Below are 18,730 nucleotides of genomic sequence, written 5' to 3' on the forward strand. Positions count from 1 at the left end.
GAATAACATGATTGAGACAGAGAAACATTGGGAAGTTTCCTGAGGTTTTATGAAAGTCTTTGATTTTTGTTTAAAAAAAATTTTTTTATTATAATGAGATTAGCAAGGTAGTTTTTGCATTTTTCTTTTGAATTCCAACTTCTGAAAATGATATTATGATGGTATTTTAGTTATACATCAGGAATGCAGAGATTTTGTGTCTTTATATTACTTTGTATTTTCTCCCTACCACCAACACCAAGAGTTAAAAAACCATAGAAACTGGTTGGGGTGATATCGCTTCTTAATTTTATAGTAAATGTAATGTTGCAGGAGAACTGACTTTATATATGATAGGATGTATGTTTATTTTCATTATATTCATCTAACTAAATATATGCCATTTCATTTGATAGATATTTATATGAGCGAATTGATGGAAGAGTCAGAGGGAACCTGCGACAAGCTGCTATAGATCGATTTAGTAAACCTGATTCAGATCGATTTGTTTTCCTTCTGTGCACCCGAGCTGGTGGGTTGGGCATCAACTTAACTGCTGCTGATACATGTATAATTTTTGATTCTGATTGGAACCCTCAGAATGACCTGCAGGTAAATACATTCCTTGGCTGAGAGAATTAAATTTCTTATTGGCAGGGGGGCGGGGCACCTGGCTGGCTCAGTCAGTTAAGCATACAACTCTTGGTTTCAGTTCAGGTAATGATCTCACGGTTTGTGAGTTTCAGATAAACATCGGGCTCCATGCTGACAGTGCGGAGCCTGCTTGGGATTCTCTCTCTCCCTCTCCTTCTGCCCCTCTCTGCTCACGCTTGCTGTCTCTCAAAAATAAACTAACTAAATAAATTTCTTTTTTCATTCCTATAACTATTCTTGATACTCCACCTCTTGTATTTTTATCTGAACAAACTACCGTGTATGTTTCCCTAATAGGTTAAATTATCTTAATTTTAATTTAACGATAACAAAATATACTTATTTAGATTATATATTTAGGTTATATATCTTCTAAATAGGTTTACTGACTTGAGTACAGTATTTGTTTGAAGTCTGTTATGTAAATTTGAGAGAGCTTTAAGAATAACGTCTTTGCAATAAATAAAAATCCCAGAATCTTACTTTCTGAAAAATAAGCGCTTATCCTAATTTCACCTTCTCAGTCATCATATAATGTAGTACGCATAGAATTAAGACCTAATAGACCATGCCTTTTTATGAAATACAGAATTAAGGTATACGTGCAAGTTAGGACAATACTTGGATCTCATAGAAATAGGAATATTAACAGAGTGATCAGATAGCATCAAAGTATGCAGAAGATAAGCATCGAGGAAAGATATGAAAACATAAAGTTTAAGAGAAATTCTTTTATTGTTCATGGTAGTCTTTATTGTATTGAAATTAATATTATTATTACTTTAGGTAGTTATAATTCCAAATTGTTCCTGAGAATAAACCTGGCTTTCTAAAAAATAAGATTTTAACTTCTTATTTGTGTAACTATATGTATTCTAGTTCAAAATTCAAAGATCCAAATTTAACAGATGAGACAAACTCTATAGAAGTCCAGTTAGTAAATATTTTGGGCTTTTGTAGATCACATAAGGTGCCACACATTCCTTGTTGTTTGTTTTTATAGTCACTTAAAAGTGTACAAGCACCTGGGTGGCTCAGTTGATTGAGTGTCCAACTTTGGCCCAGGTCATGATCTCACAGTTTGTAGGTATGAGCCTTGCATCAGGCTCTGTGCTGATAGCTCCAAGCCTGGAGCCTGCTTCGGATATTGTGTCTCCCTCTCTCTCTGCCCCTCCCCCACTTCCATTCTGTCTCTCTCTTTCAAAAATAAATAAACATTAAAAAAAATTTTTTGTTAAAGTGTAAGCCATTCTTTTTTTTTTTTTTTTTTTAATTTTTTTTTCAACGTTTATTTATTTTTGGGACAGAGAGAGACACAACATGAATGGGGGAGGGGCAGAGAGAGAGACACAGAATCGGAAACAGGCTCCAGGCTCTGAGCCATCAGCCCAGAGTCTGACGCGGGGCTCGAACTCACGGACCACGAGATCGTGACCTGGCTGAAGTCGGACGCTTAACCGACTGCGCCACCCAGGCGCCCCATAAGCCATTCTTAATTGGCAGGCCAGATTTGGTCCACAGGGTGTAGTTTACCAATCTGTAGGATAAACCCAAATCATGATTATTTGCCTGTTGGGTACATATTTATATTAAAATTGGGGCACCTGTGTGGCTCAGTCGGTTGAGCATCAGACTTCAGCTCAAGTCATGATCTCACAGTTTGTGGGTTCGAGCCCAGCGTCGGGCTCTGTGCTCACAGCTCGGAGCCTGGAGCCTGCTTCCGATTCTGTGTCTCTCTCTCTGCCCCTCCCCCACTCATGTTCTGTCTGTCTGTCTGTCTGTCTGTCTCTCTCTCTGTCAAAAATAAACATAAACATTAAAAAAAATTTTAAATTACAGTGCATGTGATGTTCTAAAAGTTAATCTAAAATAATATAAGTACATTATAGAACCTGGAAAAACTGTATCAGAAGTTGGGGACAACTTCTCCCTCTCACTTGGTTTTTCCTACTAATATAGATCTACTCTTTATAGGCTAATGAAAAATTTCGCCTCTTATACTTTCCCTAGACCTAGAGCAATGTTGTTCACTCGGAATTCTGAGTTCTGAAGAGCATGATAGAATAAAGATGTCAAAAAGAGTATAGTATCAATGCCACCTATAAATTGTAATGCCACAATTTATGATTTAGTCTTCTGAAGATAATGGGAAGGTGATTAATAATTTGGGAGAAAGACCATTGATTCTGTGGAACCCTTAGAGTCTAAATTTATTACATAAATTTTAAGTTTAGGGGTGCCTGGGTAGACTCAGTGTAACCGGTTAAGCATCTGACTCTTGATTTAAGCTCAGGTCATGGTCTCACAGTTCATAAGATTGAGCCCTGCGTCAGGCTCTGTGCTGACATCATGGAGCCTGCTTATGATTCTCTCTCTCCCTCTCTTTCTCTGCCTGTTGCCTGGTAATGCGCACACTCTCCCTCTCAAAATAAACAAATATTGGGGCGCCTGGGTGGCTCAGTTGGTTGGGCGTCCAACTTCGGCTCAGATCATGATCTCACAGTCCGTGGGTTCGAGCCCCGCATCAGGCTCTGTGCTTATAGTTCAGAGCCTGGAGCCTGCTTCGGATTCTGTGTCTCCCTCTCTCTCTGCCCCTCCCCTGCTCAAGCTCTGTCTCTGCCTCTCTCAAAAATAAATAAACATTAAAATAAATAAACAAGCATTAAGAAATAAATTTTGTTTAGTAAGACTTCAAGATAAAATATGAAGCTCTTATGTAATCTCTGATGTCTTTACTTCCAACGTATCTACATATTAAATAATTTTTTCTTTGTTTAAGTAAAATTTAGGTCTCCAGAGGTATTCACTTTAAGTTTTTATCCCCCTACAAAGTTTTTATCCCCCCCAAAGTTTTTATCCCCCCCCCCCCCAGCTTTACTAAAGTGTATTGAAAAGTTTATTGATAAGGTAGTAGAAAAGAAATTGAGAAATTTAGGGTTAGATTTTAAATTTAAAGTTTGAGTTGCCAGCAGTTAAAAATAATGTTTGTAGAGCTTATGTTACTGTCTAAAATTATATTGATGATACCCTCTTTAAAAAACAAGAATTCTGGGGGCACCTGGGGGGCTCAGTCAGTTAAGCGTCTGACTCTTGATGTCGGCTCAGGTCGACATGGTTCATGAAATCAAGGCCTGTGTGGGGCTCCGTGCTGACAGCATGGAGCCTACTTGGGATTCTCTCTCCCCCTCTCTTTGCCCACCCCTCAAAATAAACAAATAAACATTTGAAAAACTAAAAATAAAAAATGATTCTTCATGGATTTATATGATCTGAAATATAAGCTTAAGCTTTAACTTATTGCTGATTGCGGAATCCTTTCTCATTTTAGTAAGCACTATCTTCATTTCAGAAAAGGATATAACTAATTCAATAGCAAGAGTTTCTAAAAATTCTTCTATACTTTTGTATTCCATTGAGATAGTCTGTTGTTAAATGCCTTTTGTATAATGCATTTTGTGCTATTTTGTAAAATAAATTGAATCTATAACTTTTCATTTTTTTATAGGCCCAAGCTCGTTGCCACAGAATCGGTCAGAATAAAGCAGTTAAAGTCTACCGACTAGTAACTCGTAACTCCTATGAGAGAGAGATGTTTGACCGAGCCAGTCTGAAACTGGGTCTAGATAAGGCTGTGTTACAGAGCATGAGTGGAAGAGAAAGTAATGTTGGTGGTGTATGTATATTTTCTTTTTACTTGGAGCTTTTATGTTCTTATTTGCTTTTAATTTAACGTCAAGTTGCGTATCATTTTATTTTGGTCCATCCTGAACACTAAATAGATGCTTTTATGTAAGGAGGCATTTCAGAATAGACCCATATTTAGCTAATGCTTGTGAATCATTTTCTGTCATATTGCTACAGGCCTTGTGAACTCTGAGAATGTGTTTTCAAGGTAGAAAGTCTTTGCTGTGCTTTTAGGTTGTTTGTATCATGGCATAGCAAAACAGAATTGGTGAATTTTTCTGCATTATTTCTATAAACAGTTTTTCAGCTTTTTTTCGGTGTCAAACTACTGGCATTGGCTTTGTTTTGTTATAAGTAAGGGTTTTTTTGGCATTTTTTTCCCTCAAGATTGTTGTCTCAAATCTTATGCTTGTAACAACTGTAGAATCCTACTACTAAAAATAACTTTGAGAGGTTACCTGCCCTATAGGCTTTGTTGTAACTGAAGCTATTATAGGTACAAGGCAAATCTTACTTTAAAGATAATAAGGAAAAGTCAACAATTTCAATGTATTCTTTCAGAGAATTCTTTCTTATTTATACTGTAAACCCAAATGCAGTTTAAACGTGACTCTTTGTATTTTGAAATTTTTTAGGGGTGCTTTCTCATTTTATGAATTTCAAAATAATATTGTTACCAAAACTATTTTCTCTTTAGATTCAACAGCTTTCCAAAAAGGAAATAGAAGATCTGCTTCGAAGAGGTGCATATGGTGCTATTATGGAGGAAGAAGATGAAGGCTCTAAATTCTGTGAGGAGGATATCGATCAGATTTTACTACGTCGTACAAAAACTATCACAATTGAGTCAGAAGGACGTGGGTCAACATTTGCCAAGGTAACAGTGATATTTTATAAATATACCAGTAATGTTTACTACTAAAAATAATTCCACTCTTACTCTACTAATCATTTGCAGAGTACCTACTTAATGTTTACAAAGTAAATAAAATGTTCTTTTCCTTCATTTCTTTTTTCTGATTTCTCATATCAAATTTCACATATACTGGAGTAAGAATAATAACCAGGAATAGTTCTATGTATTAGAGTAGAACACTTAAAATAAGATTTAGAAATTAAAGAACATCTATGCTGAAGTCAGAGCAAAATGTAAGAATATAGGTTAAATCGTCTTACGTTAACTGACCGTAATTTCAAGTACTTAAAGAAGAGAAAGGATTTCTAATTTCATCTTAAATATTTAAATCTAATCTGGGGAGGGGAAAATTTGTGTCTGGAAAGGAAGTGTTAATAACTACCTTACTTGGGGAAAACATTTCAAAAGTTTACTAAATTCCTAGATTCACCTCTACCCCCCCCTTTTTTTTTTTACAAAGAGACATGATAAACCTATATCTTATATTCATCTGAAAAGTTTATTATTGCAATATTCTGTGTCACCTGCACTGATTCATACAGGCTTTCTCCTTTTCCCTTTACTTCCTTTCTGTATCCCCCTGTCCACTTTCAACCTGGAAGTCTATCTTTATCTTTATGGAGAGCTCTGTGTTACAGCAGGTAGTATAGAGACTATATCCAAAATAATATCAGTCTTCAAATGAAAATTTTTCTTTTATATTCCTTCAGCAAAAATGAAATCATGTGTCAGGTACTTTGCTAAATACTGGGAATACTAAAATGAAAGGGTTCTAGTTGCTGAAAAAGTAGAGAAGAAAATGATTAATTTTGCATAAAATTGAAGAGCCAGAGAGTCAGGAAAGCCTTTGCAGAAAAATAACATCTGAGTCTTGAAGGCAGTGTGAATTTCATTGTGTTACAGAGAGCATCACAAGAAATGAATCCTGTGTTGCTAAACTATCAGGAAGATTTCAAGGACTATGCATAGGCATGTGTAGATGCACAGGGAGATGAAAATGAAAGGATTAGGGAAGGTTAGATCCAAATTGTGAAGGGCTGAAAAAATTCCATTTTGAGGAATTTGAACTTGATCCTGAGGCAGTTAAAAAGCTTTTAAATCCCTTCAAGCAGAAAATGGACAAAATGAATGCAGTTTAGAAATTTAATGCTAGCAGCAATGTAGAGAATGAGTTTGAAAGGAGGAAAAACTAAAGGCAGGGATACCGATTAGAGGCTTATATAGGATACAATGATGGGTGAACTAGGGTAGCGGAGTGCCACTTGAATCAACAGGAGTTGATGACCAGTTAGGAATGTATGGAAGGGGGAATCAAAAAGGACTTGAAGATCTCAGGCTTAAGTAGCTAGAAGGGTCATGGTATCCCTAAGTAAAATAGAGAATGCAAAAGAAGGAAGTTTATGTGGAGAAAACAATATACTGGGCCTTTACAGGGGATCCAAGAGGAGGTGTCTGGGAGAGTTGTTTAGGATACAGATAGAGATTTGAGAGTTCACAAAGAATAAACCTGAAAAAAGTAGTATTGTGGAAACGAAAGGAATAGTGCAGAAGTATAAGGCTGAGAACTACAACTGGTCACGATTGGGTAGATGTACCATGACTTTGACTTCTTTCCTGAGAAATCTTGTTTACTCTGGGTTCCTCGGCTCTACCCAAGTTGTCAACACACTGCGTCCAGCTACTACAGAAATCACCATTGTTGGTTATTCCATGCCTAGAGAAAATCTTAAATTTGTTTTATTTTTTAGTTAATGTAGGCATATGTAAAGTGTTTAACGACCACAGGAGATTCCCAAGTTTACCATGCTAATGAGAATCATCATGAAAGTCAGAATACCAGAGTTTGAATTCTGACTCTGAAGCTGAGTGACCTTGGACAGTTAACCTTTAGGAGTCTTTCTTGTCTTTAAAGAGGAGAGCATAGGGGCATCTGGGTGGCTCAGTCGGTTAAGCTTCCAACTTTGGCTCAGGTCATGATCTCGAGGTCTGTGAGTTCAAGCCCCGCATCAGGCTCTGTGCTGATAGTTTGGAGCCTGGATCCTGCTTCGGATTCTGTGTGTGTGTGTGTGTGTGTGTGTGTGTGTGTGTGTGTGAAAATAAATAAATAAATATTTTTTAAAAAGACAGCATAATAGTCTTGGCCTTTTCTACTTTATAATAAAGTGCTAGATGAGTATTATTTTACTCAAGTATACTCTAGTCATAACCAGCTGTGCTCTAAGAATGTGAAATACTTAAGCATTTAAATTTCTATTTGAAATCCTCAGACCAGGGAGTAACTTGTATTTGAAAAAAGAGCCGGCTGAAGAGGTGCTTAAGTAGCTGAGCGAGTCCAGAGAATTTGTCTGTAGTTGTCCTAGAATTTGTTCACTTCCACAGTTGTGTGGGAATGCCACTATGTAGTGGACATTTGGCATATTAGAATATGGCACCAGGATGTAGTGGCACCAAAGGTGCAAAGTTAGTAGTATTTTATACTTTTCCTGGAATTTCCAGACTTCCTCTGTGCTCAGTTATTCTTAGTGGTTTGGATAAATGAAGTAATTCCAATCCATCTCTGCATTATCAAATAATTTTTAAAAGAAGCCATATATATGGAGCAGAGTGCATAATGAGACTGTTTATTTAGACTTCGTACATATCCATCAAATAAAACTCATTATTGGTAACTTGATAAGTGCTTATATCACCTGAACTTTATTTTGAGATAATTTTCATAAGGGCAATAAGGTGGATCCTAGAAATAGAAATGTTCTAGTCTGATTTTTTTTTTCTGGTATAGAACAAGACTTTGAATTGCTTAATTTACAAAAACAAACCAGTCTGTATCAAGCTTCAGTGGATTGCTTATTTGTAAAGGCCCTTCTGTACACCCACTATCTTTCTGCTACTTTCTAATGTAGAAAGATGGATTTCAGCATATAAAATACCTTCCTTTGTAAATAATAAAAGGATTTAATGACTAGAGGAAAACATTTAAGGAAAAATATTTTTGGAGGAATAAAAATGTTAAGATTTAACATTTGGAATTAATCAGTAAACCTATACCTGATAACATCTTCTACAACAGGCATTTTATTTTTATAGGCATTAATTCATTAAAATCCTTCTGAATTTTGAAAGTCATCTTGAAAATAGGCTAGGGGCGCCTGGGTGGCGCAGTCGGTTAAGCGTCCGACTTCAGCCAGGTCACGATCTCGCGGTCCGTGAGTTCGAGCCCTGCGTCGGGCTCTGGGCTGATGGCTCAGAGCCTGGAGCCTGTTTCCGATTCTGTGTCTCCCTCTCTCTCTGCCCCTCCCCCGTTCATGCTCTGTCTCTCTCTGTCCCAAAAATAAATAAACGTTGAAAAAAAAATTTAAAAAAAAAAGAAAATAGGCTATATGTCATTTAACAATAGCATCTAAAATTATTTAGAAATATTTTTTAATTTTATTTGAAAAGTAAATTTATCGTTTTTCTTACAATGAATGTAACAAAAGCTGCAATTGTGAAGGATAGTTTCTTCCAGGTAAATTATTTTAATTATCAACAGTTACTTGGTAGCAGAATAAAAGTGATTATCCACAGTAACATAGGATTTTTTTTTAAGATTAGCAATCATAATCTAATATGTTCCAGAAATCTAATTGTTAATTTTTAATGGCTTTTCATATTTAATGTCTTTTCCTATTAAGTGTCCATGTAAAGCAGATGCTCATTTGCTAGCTTTGTTAAATCTCAAGAAGCATGTTATCAGTGAAACTATATAGTACAAAATAAAACCCAAAGAACGTCAGTGAACTTTTCAGTGTTCCTGGAAGTTGATGAATCTAATTAATGAAGATTTGAAAGTATGGATATCATATGTCCTCAGTTATGAGAAATTCATTTCTGAATTAACAAGTAGAAGTCCCCTAATAGTTTTAAGAATTACTTGAGCAAATTTAGATATCTCTTCCTTACACTCATTCATAATACTTTGTCATCAAATACTTCTATGCAGATGATGATGGCTACTACTTTTCATTTTATCAAGTTGGTTAGCCTATGCTGTTTTAAGTTGGATATGGGTTTTTATAATATGTATTTTATCATGAAGAGGAGTCTGGCTGTACTATTTCTTGTTGCCACTGTGACAAATCACCACAGCATACATTTATTCTCTTATAGTTCTGGATGTCAGAAGTCCAAAATGAGTCTTTACAGGCTAAAACTCCAGGTGTCAGTAGGATGGGTTTTCCCTGGAGGCTCCAGAGGAGACTCTGTCCAGCTTTTTTGAGTGCCTACGTTTCCTGTTTGTGACCATATTATTCCAGTCTCTGCTTCTATTGTCACATAGCCTTTTCCTCTTATAAGGACAGTTGTGATTACACTTAGAGCCTACAAAGCTATAGTTTTAGAGCAAGCAAAAAAACCAAAAAACAAAAAAAAAACCCATAAAATTTAAATTCATTTCTTTAAAAAATTTTTTTTTAATGTTTTATTTATTTTTAAGACACAGAGAGACAGTGCACAAGCAGGGGAGGGGCAGAGAGAGAGGGAGACACAGAATCCGAAGCAGGCTCCAGGCTCTAAGCTGTCAGCACAGAGCCCGATGCGGGGCTCAAACTCATGAATTGTGAGATCATGACCTGAGCTGAAGTTGGACGCTTAACCAACTGAGCCACCCAGGCACCCCTTAAATTCATTTCATTAAAATATTTATTGCTATCACTTCTGTTTCATAAGTATGCCAGCAAAATGTACATTTTAAACATTTATAATATTTCAACACTTATTATATAGCATCTTAATAACCCAGCCTCAAAAGAATGTTTGATGGAATGAATATACTTAATATTTGGTAAGTAGTGTCATGAACAGAATCTTTTAAGTTCATAAGAGGCATTTAGGATTTTAATTTTGTTTCTAATTCATTTGTTAGACACAGTCTAAAGATTCAAAGTACAAACATAGACAGTGGTATAATAAAACCTGTATACTTATCACTCAGCTTCAATAAGTATCAACTCATGCCAAACTTGCTTCATCATTACCTTATCCATCCTTCGTATTATTTTAAAGGAAATCCCAGATAGTATATATACAGGCATATGTATAATATATATGAAGATTTCTTTAACACACCCACAATACTTACCATTACATTCAAAAATCAAATTCACAGTGATTCCTTCATATCATTAGTGTTCCACTGTTCAAACTTTCAGACTTGCAGACTTACCTTGAGTGTCATAAATGGCTTGTTTGCGTATAGCTGCTTTATCATCTCTTTAATGTGTAATTTTCTTTTAAAATGCCATCAAGATGGGTTTTTTAATGAAGATTTTTATCATTTGATTATATCCCAGATAATTAAGCATTATCTGTAAGCCATTTACCAATTATATTCTCTTTTGAAAATAATTTGACTGCATTCTTCCCTTTAACTCTTGTAAGTGTTCCCATGCATTTGTCAGGCTCTTTTCTTTTTTAAAGCATCACGTATCTTTACTGTTTGTTTCATTTTTATAAAGCACTTTGATGACTTCCTTTGAAGTGGCGTATCTATTTTCAGGGACTTAAGTTTCAAATAACGGTTATTAGTTTGTAAGTGACAGTGTTGAGCTGCAGTATCTAAAGTTTGTTCCAACTAAAAGATTGTATGATTTCTACAGTATTTAAGAAAGTAAATCATCTATATATTTTTTTGTTTTTCTGTAATCTCTTAAATTTTTACAATGACTATGCAGTATTGTTGTAAGGAAAAGCGTTTTTAATGTAAAGACAGACTGATATTTTTTTTATTTCTTATATCCTGTATTGCATTTTCTTTAGGAGACCTATCTCTTTAAAAATGTGATGGAAATAAAGTAGGAGTATACCAGAAAATGAACTGTATAGGGCAAGCAGTTTTGAAATTCTTGTTCTAACCTAATATCTTAATATTCATGTAGTATATCTAGAAAGCATATCTCTGTCCTGTGTAGCTTCTTGACCAAAGAGATTTGATCCTTACTTATCAAAAGCTTGAGTTAAACAACAGTAATAACTTACTTAATCCTTTCCTAAAAACTCCAGCCTATGTTGGCAGTGAGCCTTTTGCCGTGAGCAGATGCTGTGCTGTTTCAGACCATAGCATTTGGAGTATCCTTTGAATGTATGTGTGTATGCTGAATTCAAATTCTATCCCCAATAAATGTGAGGAGATAATGTTGTAAATATACTTTGATAGATTTTCCTCTAAACTTCAAAACATTTTGAAAAACTGCTATTATGTATTTCAGGCAAGTTTTGTGGCATCTGGAAATCGGACAGATATTTCCTTAGATGATCCTAATTTCTGGCAGAAATGGGCTAAAAAGGCAGAAATAGATATAGATGCCATCAGTGGCAGAGTAAGTATTTCTTTCACTTTAAAAAATTATCTGTTAGGATACTTTCTAATATTATTATAATATTTTAAGGTATTCAACTGTGTACTTATTGAAATAAATTTACTTCATAAATAAATTGATGTGGAGTATCTGAATGATCATATATTGAGTTAGACACTGCTTCGATTTAATACCTCTGGTATCTATCATGATAGGTTGTAATACAGGGAAAATTTAAGTTTGAATACTTATTTTCTTAAAATTGTAATGTGTTTTTTAATTTGTAAAATGTCTTCAAATCATCAGTTATGTTTATTTTGCTCTTTAACTTTGTTTCCTTGGAGTCCGCTCCCATTAATGATGATCCAGTCAGATACAAAAGGAGAAAAAAAAACAGTCAAGAAAGTGGAAAAACTATTTCTTTTTTAACTTTACTTAGAGCTAAGAAAGAGCCAAAAAGCTAAAATACAATTTGTAGAACTAATAATAATATAACTGTTTACTTCATAAGACACCTGTCTAATTATATATAAGAATCAATGTTTGTGAATCTTATCTATTAGCAAGATAACTATTAAATGATTAAAAGAATTCTATATTAAGCATTGATGCATGGGATCTATTTTAATAGATAGTCTTTTTAATTAAAATGTAAAACTTTACAACGAGAAATAATACCACTGGCACACACAATCGTTACTATTTAATGTGTTTCAGAAATATGTGTAATTGTATGTGAAACAAATAAGTAAATTTGAAACGATATTTATAAAAACATCATTATTTACATATGGCATGTTTACATGTCTAAAAAGGCAATGGAGGGGCACGTGGGTGGCTCAGTTGGTTGAGCATCTGACTTGGGCTTGGGTCATGATCTTGCAGTTCCGTGAGTTTGAGCCACATCGGGTTTGCTGCTGTCAGCCTGTCAGCGCAGAGCCTGCTTCAAGTCCTCTGTCCCCCTCTGTGTGCTCCTCCCACACTTGAGCTCTCTCAAAAATAAATGAGCATTTGGGGCGCCTAGGTGGCTCAGTTGGTTAAGCGTCCGACTTCGGCTCAGGTCATGATCTCACGGTCCGTGAGTTCGAGCCCCGCGTCAGGCTTTGTGCTGACAGCTCGGAGCCTGGAGCCTGTTTCAGATTCTGTGTCTCCCTCTCTCTCTCTGACCCTCCCCCGTTCATGCTGTCTCTCCCTGTCTCAAAAATAAATAAACATTAAAAAATAAATAAATAAATAAATAAATAAATAAATAAATAAATGAGCATTTTAAAAAAATAAAAATAAAAAGGCAGTGGAATCTGGAAGCAATGGAATTTTTTACTCATTAAAAGTATAGGAGCGCCCTGATGGCTTAGTCGGTTAAGCCTCCAACTCTTGATTTCAACCCATGTCATGATCTCACAGTTCATGATATCAAATCCCATGTCTGGCTCTACACTGATAGCATGGAGCCTGCTTGGGATTCTTTCTGCCCCTCTCCTCACTCGCTCCCTCTCACTCTCTCTCTCTCTCTAAAATAAAATAAACATTTAAAAATAAATAAATGAGTTTAATAAATTAACTGGATAGAAGATAAATACACCACTTAGCCTTCTTAAATATTGGTACTAACAGAAGTAGAAAAATATAATGGAAGAAAACATCTATTCACAGAAGGAAAAAAAGGTACAAAACACTTAGGAGTATACTTACTGACAGATATATGTGATTTAGTTAAGTAAATTATCAAATTTAATTGGGAGATTTGTCAGTTGGCAAGAAACCACATATTTTAAGCATTTTAAGAGTTTGTAAACATAGGGACACCTGGGTGGCTTAGTCGGTTAAGTTTCCAAGTTTAGCTCAGGTCATGATCTCGTGGTTCATGGATTCGATCTCTGCATTGGGCTCTGTGCTGACAGCTCAAAGCCTGGAGCCTGCCTCGGATTCTGTGTCTCCCTCGCTTTCTGCCCCTCCCCCACTCGTGCTCTATCTCTCTGTCTCTGTTAAAAATACATAAATGCATTTTTAAAAAATTAAAAAAAAGAGTTTATAAACATAGAAATGCAACCAAAATCAAAATGTTAACAGTTTTTTCATATAACCAGACAATATGTAAAGTTTCCCTGGAAAAATGAATTGTCAAGAATATTAAATGTTTATTTTAAATGCACTTTTAGGAACCTGTCTTACAGCAATAATCATACAGGTACAATGATAATACAGTACAGTGATGTTCATTGCCACATTTTTTTGTTTTAGAAAAAACTTACAAACTAATTAAACCTCTTACGATAGAGGATTAGTGCATGCATTACTGTCTAATGCAATAAGTAAAAATAATCATGTAGATCCCTATGTACTAGTGATATAGAAAGAGCTCCAACACAGTTAAATTTAAAATATGAGGGAGATATAGAACAGTGCCTGTAGTGTGATATTTGTGAGTTTTCAAAAGTCTCTGTTGGGGATCCAGAGACACTCGTATGCATTTATGCATTCATCCAACTATGAGTCAAGTGCCATTCTCACATTAGGGACAGTGTGCCCAAGACAAAGCAACCACTGCTTTTACACAACTTATGAATTCTCGTAGGTGAGACAGAAGTAAACAAGTGCATAAGATAGTTTCAGAGAGGGAAGAAAATGAAACAGATGGCAGAGAATGCTGGGAGGTGTAGAGACAGCATTAAGCGACGTGGTCAAGGGAGGTCACTCTCAGTTGTGCTGAGATTGAATGACCAGAAAGAGCCAATAATGTAAAGACATGAGGAAAATCTTTCAAGGTACAGGGAATGGCAGTAAGCCATTGGTGGAAATAAGCTCTGGTATTCCAGAAATAGAAATGACATGGCAGTGTAGGCAGTGAGGAGGTGATAGGCAAGGTCAGAGACCATAGATATGGGTCACATTATAGGGCCTTGTATATTACCCTGGGGAGTTAAGCACTTTATAAATAAACTTTTATAAGCACTTACTCATTTAATACTTGTACAGTTACATTTTCTTATTTATGCTTTGAAAAAGACATTTAAAGGTTTTCTGAAAATGAAGTACAAAGAAGGCAGACTAGCATTATTTACTATCTATTAAAACATAATGTATTATAAACATGATTAAAACAGCATGCTACTGAGAAAAAGATATAAAGAGTAAGAACAAAATAACAGAAAAAGATCAAATTGTAAGTTTTAATAAAGAAATATTAGAGAAAAAGGCATTATATAATAATCATGACTAGAATATTGAGTTAACGTTGGGGGGAACTTTATAATGATATACTCTATACCAAGTAAACTCCAGTTTGCGATAAAAAAACTTTTTTTAATTCTTTGAAAGCATGAAAAAATGGAAAAACTAGATTTCTGTTTTATCAAATACTTGGTGGGAAAACATTCTAAATTAGAAAGAAATCACAAAGGAAATGTTTGGCATATGCAAATACATAAGACTACTTAAGTACTTTTTCCATTAAGTACTCCAAAGTACTTAATGGAAAATAAAAGGGCAGTTAGACTGGTGAGACTTATTTATAGCAGAAATTTATATGAAAGTCAATATTGTTATTATATGAAAGCTCATATAAGGCGGTCAAAAATACATCAAACCTCAAAAGATTGTGGGCAGAAGACTTGAAAATTTACTCAAAAAATACACTTAGGGTTTTTTGGGTTTTTTTGTCTTTAAAGAAGCTGGGATGGGGCAAAAGGACAACTCTTTCTTACTGAAAAAAGGCTGATTAACAAATATAGAAGGAATAAGAGTTCTACCATGTATTGACCACAGTAATAATTGTAGCAGACAAGACCCATTGATGAATTCTAAAATTAGTGGGTAAAATTGAAGGAGAAACAGACTTTTTACATATTCTCAAAGAATATCTTCCTAACTTGGAAATATTTCATTGAAGGTAAAAAACATGTCAACTTAAGTTGTTTTGAATGAGTTAAACTGAATTAAACATGATGAGGTTCATACACTTAATTACCTTGCTTTTTGTGTATTAATATAACTCTTTTGGAAAGGACTAAAACATGTTTTTGGGTCTATAAAATATTTAAATCCTTTGACCAGTATTGGTATTTCTAGATATTTCCCTTTTTTGGATTTATCTTTAGGATAAACTTAGATTACAAATATTTATTTTAATGGGGCACCTGGGTGTCTCAGTCGGTTAAGCATCCGACTTCGGCTCAGGTCATGGTCTCACGGTCTATGAGTTTGAGCCCCGCGTCGGGCTCTGTGCTGACAGCTCGGAGCCTGGAGCCTGCTTCAGATTCTATGTCTCCCTGTCTTGCTGCCCCTCTCCCATTCATGCTCTGCCTCTCTCTGGCTCAAAACTAGGTAAACATTAAAAAAAATATTTTTTTAACAAATATTTACTTTAGCATTATTTATTTTAAAAATTGAAAACGAAGGCTCTTGGGGGGCTCAACCTGTTAAGCATTCAACTCTTGATCTCAGCCCAGGTCTTGATCTTAGGGTTGTGAGTTCAAGCCCCTCTTTGGGTTCCACGCTGGGTGTGAAGCCTACTTAAAAATAAGGCGAAAAAAATTGAAAACAATCTAAACTATGAATTAGGTAAAGAAAACTAAGATGCATAAATCTAGTTTAAAAATATATTATGGTTATTATATAAAGCATAACACAATAACTCTCATATTAATGATAAGGCCAAATACCAAATTCTTTTCATCCTATGACTGTGATGTCACAATATTATATGTGTATGGTAATAAGCATTTTAAAGGAATATAAAAATTTTTAAGTTGATCTGGTAGGTTGATGAAATTGTTAGTAATTTATTTTTCTGACTTTTTGTAATTATTTTATTGTTTGTACAATTTGAAAGGTGAAGATATGAAACATTGTTATAAACAAAATAGTAAAAGGACCTTTAAGTAATAGCTGTTAACAATTTTACAGAACAGCTTGGTTATTGACACTCCAAGAATTAGGAAGCAAACAAGACCCTTTAGTGCCACAAAAGATGAGTTGGCGGAATTATCTGAAGCCGAAAGTGAAGGGGATGAAAAGCCCAAACTCCGGAGACCCTGTGATCGTTCCAATGGCTATGGAAGAACTGAATGCTTTAGAGTAGAGAAAAATCTTCTAGTTTATGGGTAAAAAAAATTTTTTAATGTTTCTTGTTAATAGTCTATATAAAGTTACAGAAAACGTACACTGTATTCTAGTGTATTTTTTCATCTTGTTAGAATCAATAAAAATCTATTTTAAGTAGATTTAAAATACCCTACATTTATATGCTTAACATATATTTAATAGCAGAATGATGGAGTATCCTTAAGTTTTAAATTATAAATGTATCACTGAAGTCAAATTCCTTGTTTTTCTGAGAGTTGCATATTCAATAATATAAAATGGATAATCTTGTTATCCATTATTGAATAAGACACACTTGAAATCACTATACCATGGTTCTGCATTTTACACTCAGGGAAAAAACTTTATTAGGTAAATCCTATTCATGACAAATGTGTTTTTTGTAGTTTTCAAGCCTTTTATCTATGAGTTCTGTTTTTCTCTAGAACTTGACTAAATATTAATGTAAGTTTACCTTTTTTAACCAGATGGGGCCGATGGAGAGAGATTCTGTCTCATGGTCGTTTTAAAAGGCAGCTGAATGAGCATGATGTAGAAATAATTTGCCGAGCCCTCTTAGCTTATTGCCTTGTTCACTACCGAGGAGATGAGAAAATTAAAGGCTTCATATGGGATCTCATTACTCCAACTGAAGATGGGCAGACACGAGAGCTACAAAATCATCTGGGTAAGAACATTCTTTCTTATTACATTTATGTTTAGTTATAGGTGGCACCATAGTACCCTATAAAGTGTTGAAGCACTGTAGAGTTAACACTAATGAATCCTTAAGCTTCACGCTCAATTCAAGTTCCAACTTAGAAAATACTAGTGTTATCAGTTTGGTTGGGTTTCACATACAGGTTTACGTGCAGTTTGGTTATTGATCCAACATAAATCCGTTCGCAGGTTGTTGTCTCAGAAGTCTTCCCTCATCCATGTTCATATAGATCTATCTCATTTTTAAAACTCCTTTTTAGTAGTTCATTGTGTTGCTATTTCATAGTTTATTTAGCATCTGCTTTTAATGATGGGCACTTAGGCCATTTCTCACTGTAGAGAATTAAAAAACAAGTTTCAGTGAAGATCCTTCTGCGTTTATCCTTGTTCATGTGAATAAACCTTTCACTAAAATAAATACCATGAAATGGAATTGTCGAAGGATAGCTTATGTACATCCTTAGTACCTAAAATGTGGTCTATGGGTTAATAGCGTCAGCATCTCCTGAGAGCTTCTTAGAAGTACAGAATCTTGGGCCTCAGACTTACTGAATCAGAAACTGAATTTTAACAAGTTCCTTAGCAATTATTATGTATATTAAAGTTGAGAAACACTGATATATACATTTTAAGTTTTCATAAATACTTTAATTTGCCATCAAATATGACTATACCAGTTTACAACTGTAAATTGTATATATAAGGTATATATAAGTCCCTTTTTCTCCACATCCTTTCTAATAGAACATTCTTTTCTGCATAAAGTAATTCTTTCATAGCATAAAGTAATTGATTTTTCTGTAAAGATAAAAAAGATTACTACGCCCTGAAAGTTGTGTTACAATTTTGTTCTATTTAATCAACACATACCTGTTATAGTGTCTACTGTGTGCTTCTCGTGCAAGGTAGTGGGAAGATAAGAAGAAACAAGATCCCTGAGCTCATCATGAACTTTGCATTCCGGGCAGGTAGATAGACATAATAAGAAAGGAGATAAATAATTACAGAATGTGATAAGTACTGTGAGGTAAATAAAATAACTTCTGAAAGGGAGAAAACAGAAAGCACCTATTTTAGATTAGGGTGATCACTGGAGGCTGTCTTAGTTGCGGGCAATTAAATCAGTAACGTGCAGAACTGACTTCAGGTAAGGATGGAAGATGGACATAAATATAATCTCACTCTTCCTTGAAACCCCACTTACATGTCAGTGAAGAGAAAAAAAAAATTAAGGCATTACACTTGATAAATTCTACAGACAAAAGTCCTAGTTTCTTCAACAAAGTGGGGGCAGGCAGGTAAAGAGGCTATCCAAAACCCGTGGCTCTCAGCCAGACATGATTCTGTGCCCGGTCCTGCC

The 18,730-nt window shown here is 34.9% G+C and overlaps 1 protein-coding gene across 9 annotated transcripts in view; it reads left to right on the top strand.

Moving 5' to 3' along the window:
• CHD9 (chromodomain helicase DNA binding protein 9) overlaps positions 1-18,730 on the top strand; it is a 240,894-nt gene that overhangs the window by 175,492 nt on the left and 46,672 nt on the right. For all 9 annotated transcript variants that reach the window (XM_040498014.1, XM_040498017.1, XM_040498016.1 and 6 more), the window contains 6 exons: positions 396-591; positions 4,139-4,306; positions 5,015-5,194; positions 11,479-11,589; positions 16,474-16,670; positions 17,139-17,338. In XM_040498014.1, coding sequence (XP_040353948.1) covers positions 396-591; positions 4,139-4,306; positions 5,015-5,194; positions 11,479-11,589; positions 16,474-16,670; positions 17,139-17,338 — 1,052 coding nt within the window. The remainder of the gene's footprint in view (positions 1-395; positions 592-4,138; positions 4,307-5,014; positions 5,195-11,478; positions 11,590-16,473; positions 16,671-17,138; positions 17,339-18,730) is intronic.

Source organism: Herpailurus yagouaroundi, unplaced genomic scaffold (genome assembly GCF_014898765.1).
Source record: "Herpailurus yagouaroundi ecotype Mexico unplaced genomic scaffold, PumYag 190, whole genome shotgun sequence".
NCBI classification, from domain to species: domain Eukaryota; kingdom Metazoa; phylum Chordata; class Mammalia; order Carnivora; family Felidae; genus Herpailurus; species Herpailurus yagouaroundi.